Source organism: Chanos chanos, chromosome 16, assembly GCF_902362185.1.
Source record: "Chanos chanos chromosome 16, fChaCha1.1, whole genome shotgun sequence".
In the NCBI taxonomy this organism is placed as follows: Eukaryota; Metazoa; Chordata; class Actinopteri; order Gonorynchiformes; family Chanidae; genus Chanos; species Chanos chanos.
Window position 1 is genome coordinate 10,713,033 of NC_044510.1, and position 9,854 is coordinate 10,722,886.

A 9,854-nucleotide genomic window follows, 5' to 3' on the forward strand; every position below is an offset into this window, starting at 1 on the left:
CAAGTATTTAACTGAAGGAATTTCTTCATTCCTTAAGTTTGTGCCAACTGCTCTAATGAAATTTTGCATAAGCTAACAGCATCATATGCAAATGGTATCATAAAATGGTGTAACCTGCTCAAACTAATAAAGGTATTTAAGTCTTGATAATGGAGCAATCATCTGTAGTTATGGGTGAGGGAAACTGTATCCATAATTTGATTACTGTCAACAGTTTTGTTACTGTCCTTGTATTTCTGATGTTTATGACCAATTTAGTGGTCCAAATGTTTCCACTGCTGTTTCTCGGGTAGTTTTTTCTAATGATGGAGATATGTAAAACTCATCTCATCACTTGCTGATGTAGCAGGTAGTGTTAGTGTCAGTGATGTGCATACCAGTGGACACTATCAATGCATCTCTGTATGGCCTTATGAGGAACAGGAACTCCAGGGTGCTAGTGATGTTGTCCTCCTGTTCTCTTTTCCTTTGTAGTCGGTGTCAGGCTTTGCAGAACTCTTCTAATAGGTTTTCCCAAGGGATTCTATGCGGAGGAGCAGTATGTGTTCCTTGTCTACAAAAGATGTATGTTTGGGATTGAGGGCTATTATTCTTATCAGTGCATTGTCTTGCCTGGCTTGGCCAAACTCTGAAATGTGTCGTCTCCATTTAGACATACACTGTAGATTTAGGGATAAAGACGAAGCCAGCTGGAAAGAATGTAGTATCACATATATGCAGGGATTTCCTAACATTTGAAGCACTACCAGTCAGCGTTTCAGCTGTTTCTTTTCTTTGGGTTCTGGGTTCGTAGAATCTTTTTAAAGATTTCGACTGCATTGTATAATACCTCTACAATAACTTATCATGCCTTTCATACCTTCACATGATATATCTTCATGTCATATCTTCATGTCTTCATATTATTTTCCAGTTGTATTTTTCTATAGCATCATTTTCAACCTATAACTACTTGGGTAGTACCATTTTGTATTTAACACTAGAATTATAAGATTTCTGTAATACTTTTGAAATTCCACAATACTTTTGCTGCAGAAATATATTTGCTGTTGGGTCTCAATTGCTTTGAATATTGATTTATATTGGAGGAATTGAACAATGAATAGACTAGATTGCTTTATTATACAATTCAATTCAACATTTCCGTTAACAGCTTAGAACTGCTGTTTTATGTCACCTGACTTACTCTGAAGAGTAATAAAAAAAAGTACAATGGTTGGCAAAGATAGTGGCAGATGGGCCCACCTGACTAGTAATGACGTCAGCTTTAATAATTATGGTGGTAACTGTCATCTCTTCTCATTCGCATGCTCATGCTCACGCTTATCTGGGAAATGGACCTATTTACACGAAATATGATTTTAATTAAAAGGCATTACTTGTTATCAAATAAGGTATTCAGTGTTTATGTTCTTAAGATGTTATGACCTAACTGGAGACAACGTGAATATCCTCACTTCTGAGTCTGCAGGTATGATTCAGCTAGATTTGAAATGGTGCGTTGAGCATGGGTGCGGTTAGGTTCATCATTAACCAATAACTCCGGGATATGACACCTTATGTACCTTGCGATCTAGACATGCAGAGTGACACCATAGCCGGGAGTCAAATATTAATCCTAAACTATTGTGGACTGGACTGGCTATGAGCTCCCTTGCTTACAAACATGAAAGTGTTTCTGCATGTTCTCATCCAGAGTTTATATGGATCAGCTACAGAAAGGCAGGAGCCCCCCCCCCCCCCCCCCCCCAACCCCAACATAGAAATATTTATGCGCTCCATTTTAACTCGGAAGTCGGAATTTCCCAGTTCCCAGTTGGTAATTTCAGTGGGAAGGCCCCCTGAAGTCGGATTTCCAACTCAGAAAGTCAGAGGAACCTCACCAACCCTGACTTCAAAATCCAAGATGGCTGCCCCAGTAGTGAAGTAGTGAAAGCTGTAGTAATATACTGTTAATGAGCACTTCTATCTCATTTGTGTTTCATTAAATCAGTCGTATTCACAGTGCTTTCCAGCTTCTATCTGTGGATGTGTTGCCGCGGTGTTTGTATGCACAAAATACCGCGTAATGGGTTGTTATCAGCTGGTATTGCTAACAGTGGCTAATCTGGCTAAAACATAGTTATCCGATTTGTTGTCCTGGAACGTGGTCAGCTCAGGTGTGACGTCATTTCCAGCTCCGAGTTCCAACTTCCGAGGTAAATGGAGCGCACCATAATTACCAAGTCTCTGTTGGGACTTCTCAGGTCAGTTTGTAACTCTCTACACAGATCAAACTTTTTATGTCCTATTTTGAAAGTTTAATACTGACTGACTGCATCTGATTTATGAGGGAGAATGTGTGTTTCTTCTGATCAACCATGTTTCACATCCATGTCCTCCTTTCTTTTTTTGGACTGCCTCTTCCTTCACCCCCCCCCCCCCCCCCCCCCCCGACTAAGAATTCTTCATTGATGGCCTTGGAAATCTGATGATTGCCTCTTGTAGCCATATAAGAATTGCCCAACAGCCTAAAGGTAACCTCAGCTCACATGAGCGATTCAGGAGGCCAAGTAAAACTGATCAGAAAAGGAAACTTGCCCTCCATTTCTTCAAGAATCATCTAAAATGTGTCAAATACGGAAAGGATGAGTTTACTCTCTTGTCTTTGCAGTAATCATGTCTTCTTTTTTATTCATGTCTTCTTTTTTTTCCGCCTTTTAATTTTCTGTGTGCATGGTATTTATATGGGTAGGTATGTTATATTTCAATGTAGTCTGGTAGTGTTGTACTTTTGTCTTTGGTCTCATATTTTCTTACAGAGAACATCTTTTTGTAAAAAGCTCTCTCTAAGAGCACCCAGAAAGTGGATAACTATAGGTGTTTTCTCTTTCAAATAAATATTGATGGTTGATGCATATGATTTTAGAATTATTGGAACTGCAAGCCTGCTTTAGAAAAGGTGTCTGTTTAGATGCTAGAGCTATGTGTTTCTGAATGTTTGGAATAATGCCATGTTTGGATGATGTCATACAGCATAAAGGTTTAAATGTCTTTACACTTGAATAAGACACTGCCTGTATTTGAATATTCAATGTCAGTGTCAGTGCTCAATGACAGAATGGGCCTATAGGTCTCTGCACTGCCACCTGATTGTGATGAAAATCCCATTGGCTTCCCCTTGGCATGCTTCCTTTCCTTCCATGATTGAATCATGTCACACAACAGTTTTTTTGTTTGTTCAACTGTTTGTTTGTTTTCCCAGGAACTTCAAAAAATTGCAAAACGCAAAACAGCTTACTTAGAACAGTTATTGTGAGTAAAAGGATTTATTTTGAACAATGTTCTAAATCATTTGGCCAGCACACCTAACACTAACATACAGTTACTCGTTTCATAACCTCTAAAAATGGAACTATTTTCACTATAGCCCATTCTCTCCCACAAAGAATGACACTGAAGTAAACTACAAACGATGGGTAAATAAAATCTGTGCATGTTCTTGTTCTTCTCTTAAACTGGACAGAAGGTACAATGCTAAGTGACACCCATATCTTTTATATTGGAGCAAACGCATCTCATTCGGTGGAGCCGCTCTGCCGTTTAACTTGAAATGCACAGGTTTAGGATAATCTTTAACTTCACCGAAAATATCAGAGAAAGAGAGAAAGGGGGAGAGTGACAGTGTGCAATCGATAATCACCCAGATTAAAGAGAGTCAAGACTGTGAAATAAGATTAGGAGATTTGACGCAAGTGCGGCAAAAGGGTTCTGTATGGGGTAACTGGGTCATTTGGATGTGGCTTTTAATTGATACGGACATCACATACACACCAGACTAAATCGCGATGTTTGACTGTTTAAGACCGTACTGCCATAGACCGAGCGTACGCTGGTATATTTCCCTTTTCAAATCATATTGTCGCTTATGTGTTTTTAAACATAATCTAGCTAAAGCTAAAAATAAATAGATCGGTTCAAAACACCTTCACGTAAAAACAACAAAATTAGAAATAAAATGTCACCAAATTAAAACTAAACAAAATGTATTTTTAATAAATATAAATCTTAATACCGCCTTACAAACAAACTAAGGAATGAAATCAAATATTTTTCCCCCATTTTGTCTTTATGCTCCCAAAAGATCATAAAATGTGTTGTACTGTATTTTTTTTTCCTGTGTGACAAAGTGACAAACCTGCCATGGAATGACTTATCATGGCCTTAACAACTTCAGCCAATTTAGCATTTGGAAATTGCCAAGAGGTAGCTCTGTAGGGGAGTATGGAAACTGCTGTTTCTGTTGCTGTTAAATTGGTGACAACAACATCAAGCATGAAGACAAATCTGAATAACCAAAACAGCCACTTGAAAATATTCGTTTTGCAAAAAATATTTGCTAAAAATAAATAAATAAATAAAACTGAATTTCAGTGTGTCATTTGTGTTAGCTTTCCCACTCTCTTTCTCTCTCCTGCTAAAAAGGTGCTTAGTTGACTTTATTTATAATTTGAAACTAAAACTAAAACTTAAACTAAATTATTCAAAACCAAAACAGGTCTGGAACTGACCCATAAATGAATAAATAAGTACTAACTCACCAAACAAAGCCCCGAAGTACACTGAATTAAAAATTACATTTGAAAAATATCCCAAAGGTAACGGAAAAGAAAAAACCTAAGACAACCTTCCCACAAACACACAATCATATCCCTTGTGTCACGATATATAAAATGTTCATTTGTGTCAGTGTATCACACCTCTGTTCATTTTCTTCCTCCTTTTCCTAACAGCTTCTGTCTGAACAGAACTTGAAGAGGAAGTTGATGTATGAATATTATTATCGCATGATAAAAATACAGCAACATTATGAATAGACTGTCCGCTGTTTAGTGTGAGCGTTATCAGGAAACTTAACACAGTTCATATGAAATAACAGGAAGAGATAAAATTTCATAGATAAAATTCATGTCTACATCAACACACACTCCACTCGCACAATGATCTTTAGATGGCCATCAACGCTTTCACCATTACTGCCACTATTAATACCCCACTCTCATTGCATGCTCCCGCCACAGTAAGAGCCTGTGACAGTGTCAGTGACTCTTAGAAAGTGTAACAGAGTGGCCAAGTATAGAACCCTGCGGAACTCTGAGGTCCTGTTTTCAGGTCAGCGTGACTTGACCTGCTTAATTATCAAGATGACTTAAGCTGATCAGGGAGCAGGATGGAGACAGGAGAGGGCTGAGTTTGTTGGAGATAAATCTCCACCCCCCTGCCACCCCTGACCATCTGGTGAGTCTCCTGAAGAAGCGCCAGTTTGGGTCAAGAGTTGTCAGTCCAGCATTTGAAGACAACCCTCTCGCATGGTAGGTTAAGGGACAGAAGACACCCATTTCCTTCCATCAGCTGCCCTACCGCAACTAATTGGTGAGTAATGTTTGGTGCAGTTTAGCCCTCAGGAAGTCATCCTTTTGTCTGATTTTGTGACTATTTCCACAGATCAAATTTTGGATGCCAAAATTCAGCAATTCCCTGATGATTGTGTACAGGAATTATGGCTATCCTACTAGTCTATAAATTATCACAACTGCAGACAGCAATCCTTTCATTAATTTTGTGACTGTCTCTTGTTTCTCAACATGTTTCTTGTTCCTTAAAGCAACTGTGAACTCGAATGATGAATTCAGGTGTCAAATGTCAGGAATTTGTACATAAGAGGACAAAGAAATGTTATTTTGTGACTTCAGTCCTTTATTCAACATTCAAAGTACTTTAAACTAACAAGTAAACCATATGATAATACGACTTGGTGTTCATTTCTTTTCTACCATTGTACTTCTGCTTTGAAGAGTCCAGATACTAACAGTCTGTGCCCGTGTTTTGTAAACCTTAAAACAAGGAATTTCACAAAATTTTAGCATTTCATTTAATTAGAGGAACCATCTGTATCTTTGCAAAGAATTCGTCATTTCTGATATGATGTATGTTGGCACTGATCAACTCAGAGCGGGAAAATATTTTGTTAGTGAGAACAACTGTGTCTCACATAAACATCTTTTGTATGGGGTATATACCTCCGATTCACAGTTGTACTGTTCTGGACTTTGTGTTTATTACCTGTTTATGATTGAGACTCTTAATTCCTGGAGACAGTTCATGTGAGGTATTAGATGTTGTTTCCAGTAACAGGTCAGAGCTTGTCACAGGAAATGCACTAGACATCAAAGCCCAATACAGCTAAGAGTCAGAGGTTAAGAGGATTTGAGAAGTGAAGATTAAGGGAAGAGGAGCACGACCTTGCTCGCAAACACGACAACAAATTCACTAAAAAATATATGGCTGTCTGATTTGATAAATGACGAGCAGTGAATACATGGGATGTCTTTTGCAGCTATAATATTTCTTAAACATTATAGTAGTATAATTTCCAAAACAAAACCTTTTAGCTAGACTTGTTTAAAAAAAAAAAAGGAAAAGAAAAGTGAAAGAAGGAACACAGATTTGAAGATTGGAAATCTTTCTGCAGAATAAAGGTGCTGAGATTTTGTTTTAAACTCTCAAGGATTACAACAGTTTCATCCTGAAATATTTTTAGGAACATGGTATTGATTTTTTTCAAAAACAAACATAATGACCTGTTGGTTGATTTAAATTCCTAGTCTCTCACTTTCTGTTGACTGGAGGCTTTCAACAGTGTGTTTCCATCTATGAACTTGACCTGATGTTTTCTCTCCCTTGGCCTTTGGCCTTTGGTCTTCACTCTCAGGGCAAGATGGCGCGTGACATGTCTGATAAAGACATCCTGAAAATGGAGCTTGAACAACTTCAGAAGGAAGTAAAGACCACAAGAGAGCCTGTAAGTTCCTATGCAAAAGTGGGAAAAAGAAATAGATGGAGAGAGAGAGAAAAAAAAAGAGAAAGAAATGAAATCAAACTGAAACAAGTTGAAGCTGACAAGTTGAAAGCCACTGAGAACAACCTCAGTGGCCAAAGAAGTTGCAAACCCTTTCTGTTTTTTTTTGGTGGGGTTTTGTTTTCTGATTTAACAGCTGGTATAATTGTTTAGTTTGCCACTTGAGTTCAGATCCTCCCTTGTCTTCTCCTTTCTCCAGGTTTCAAAGACAGCAAAGGAGATGTGTGAATGGGTGGAGACCAAGTCTGCTGAAGACCCTCTCATCAAAGGTGTGCCTGAGGACAAAAACCCCTTCAAGGAGAAGGGTGGCTGCATCATAACCTAGCATAGGGCAACCCCTCAGCAGGCCGCACGTTATGAGAACGCAGTGTCAGCTTTTTTTTTTTCCCCCCGTCCCATGAAAGACATGAAACACTTTGGTAGTTTCACACAGTTGAACATGTAGTTTTCATGCATGGTCGCAAAACCCCACCTTTTAGTGTTGAGTTTCTCACAGTAGGAAAAAAAAAAAACATGTTCAGAGAACAGATACTAAATGAAGGCTGAGTAGAGAGGATGAGATCAACAGATCAGTTTAACCAATAGTCAAGGTACAGGAGACTTTTTCAATCATAATGATTACGATTATGATTATGAGGGTTGTGATTCTGGGCCTTACAGATTTTGTAAAGTGAAATTCTCTCAGCACTTTTAATAGGGGGCTTATCATCAAGTTTGTGACTTCTACATTCTGTGAAATCTTTCTGTCAGACTGTAAATAAAACCTCTAGTTCCGAATAAGCCTATTTTTTGTCTTTCTTTTGTATTACCCCACAAATTAATGAACATGCTTATTGCTTATTACACATACAGTAATAAATAATGGGATAATGAAAACTTATACCTAAGACTTACAATGCTCTGGGGGTTTTTTTGTTTTTTGTAAAAAGTGTAAGAGATGAAAAGAAACGCTGGGGAAAGGCCCATGCAAAGCAAATTATGTCCAACCGCATTTGAATGTATTGGGGAAGTTCAGTTATGTTTTATAAGGAAACATCAATTCCTAACACTGATGATAGGGTATGGTGAAGTGAACAAACTTCAGTAACCATCAGTATCATCAGTAACACAGTGTCACGCTGGTGGTGTGGTGCAGGACCCAAGTGCAAAGACACGATGGTTGACGGTGACAAAACGGAAGGCTTTACTTAAAATGAAGACCAAAATACAGTGCAAACTAATAACAAAAGCCGATAACAAAAAGGTGCAGCATGACAGTGCGCAAAATACACAAACAACGATAGACAAAAGACAAGGCAAACACTAGGACTTAAATAGAGGGAGAAACTAAACAGGGCAAAACAGGATTGGGTAAAATTAACAAGGTCAATAATTAGACAAACGGGAACAGGTGAGGGGCAGAGACAGACAGAGATCAGGCACACAAAGACATGACAAACTAAAAGTCCAAACTGAAGTGCAGGCTGTGACACACAGCAGGTAAGGTAAGACAGTTCCTCCCTTGATATAAAGAATTTATAATTTGCAGACGTTAAGAGGATCACTCTCTTACTTTCTATGGAAAAAAATGTGAGCTCTGTATATGTATTTATTAAGACTGTTTCTGAAATATGTTGACTGCTCAGGGAACGTCTGTCATAGACCAGGATATGTCAAGAGTGTGACATGCATGGTGTGACATAAGGGCACAGGATGGATTCAGCCTTTTCCCTCCTCCATCTGTTTAAGTGGCTGAGCTTTTAAGTTAATCTGGCTAATTAATGCCCAGAGTTCTATTAATCTGTTGATCCTGTCAGGATAGATCAAGCTTTTTCTCACTCACCCACTAACTCATTCACACACATACACGCATGCGAATAAACACACACACACATGCTCACACGTTCATTCTTCCTCTTTCATACATTCTTTGGTACGCCCATTTGAAAGTCTGACCTGGCCACTGTCTGTCACCAACCCCACTATGTAAACATATGCTTAGTTAATGGGACAGTGGACGGACCCTGGCAGAGAAAATGCAGGGTCGCCATTGGGCATTTGGGTGCCCTAAGCGTAATTGCTTTGTGGATGACCTGAGATGGTAACATTGTACGTCAAGGTCAAGGCTGAACAATTTATAAAAAACAAAGCGTAAATATGACAAGAGACGATTTTGTCAGATATTGATACACATTGCAAACAATGACTGTAACTCACTTTGGATAACCATGTCAGCTGAATGGATCAATGTGAATGTCTCCTGTGGTAAGCCTTGTCTGTGAGGCCTTTTCAGAGGAGAACGGCCACAAATATTAAAGGTTAATCAAAAGTAGGCTCGATCCAAGTTTTAAAAAAAAAACACTCATAAGAGTCTTCAATGTTTCTTGTTTTTTGTGCTTTTTTTACATTCTTGTTTTGAGCAAAGGTTTATGAATTCTGAATTTCCACTTCCAATTTGTCCTGTGTTTCCAATGCCAATTGTTTCCACTAAGCTATTCATGCAAATTTTAATTCACTTATAAAAAGGGCAATATACAACAGATACTTGGAAGGAGAAGGAACAGGAGGCTAAAAATTCAATAGACAATTAATGAGCAACATGATCTAGTCCATACCATTTCATGTGCAGTTCTGTGTTCAGTTTTGTGAATGCTGAACAAATTGAGTTGGTATATTCTACCAGGAGGGTGCAGCATTGGTCTTTAAAATGAGAACAGACTTTCATGCATTTTTTATGTCACTTCAGTGTCCCACACAGGAAACAGAAATATCTCACCAGTGACTGTGAGATAGAGCCAACCATTAAACCACAAGCTTTTTAAACTGAAGAAACATCAGACTATCGAAGGGGCTTTAACATTATCGTAATGAATGGGAACTTTTTTTGTTTAGTGAAATTGTTGTCTATTTTTTTTGTACAAAGCTACACCATCTGTTCCAAAGTTAAAAAAAGAAAAAAAATCAGAGACTTTCAGCC

The 9,854-nt window shown here is 38.3% G+C and overlaps 1 protein-coding gene across 1 annotated transcript; it reads left to right on the forward strand.

The window, feature by feature from the left end:
- Positions 1–6,757: 6,757 nt before the first annotated feature.
- Positions 6,758–7,223, forward strand: gngt2a (guanine nucleotide binding protein (G protein), gamma transducing activity polypeptide 2a). The gene is made up of 2 exons (XM_030794025.1): positions 6,758–6,841; positions 7,098–7,223. Exons 1-2 carry the CDS (start codon positions 6,758–6,760, stop codon positions 7,221–7,223), a joined length of 210 nt encoding a protein of 69 aa, XP_030649885.1.
- Positions 7,224–9,854: the final 2,631 nt, after the last annotated feature.

What these genes read in the sequence shown, in the direction of transcription:
- gngt2a (XM_030794025.1), top strand. Translation starts at nt 6,758, where the DNA reads ATGGCGCGTGACATGTCTGATAAAGACATCCTGAAAATGGAGCTTGAA. An exon ending in TAAAGACCACAAGAGAGCCT is followed by an intron (nt 6,842 to 7,097) that starts GTAAGTTCCTAT and finishes TCCTTTCTCCAG; the next exon opens with GTTTCAAAGACAGCAAAGGA.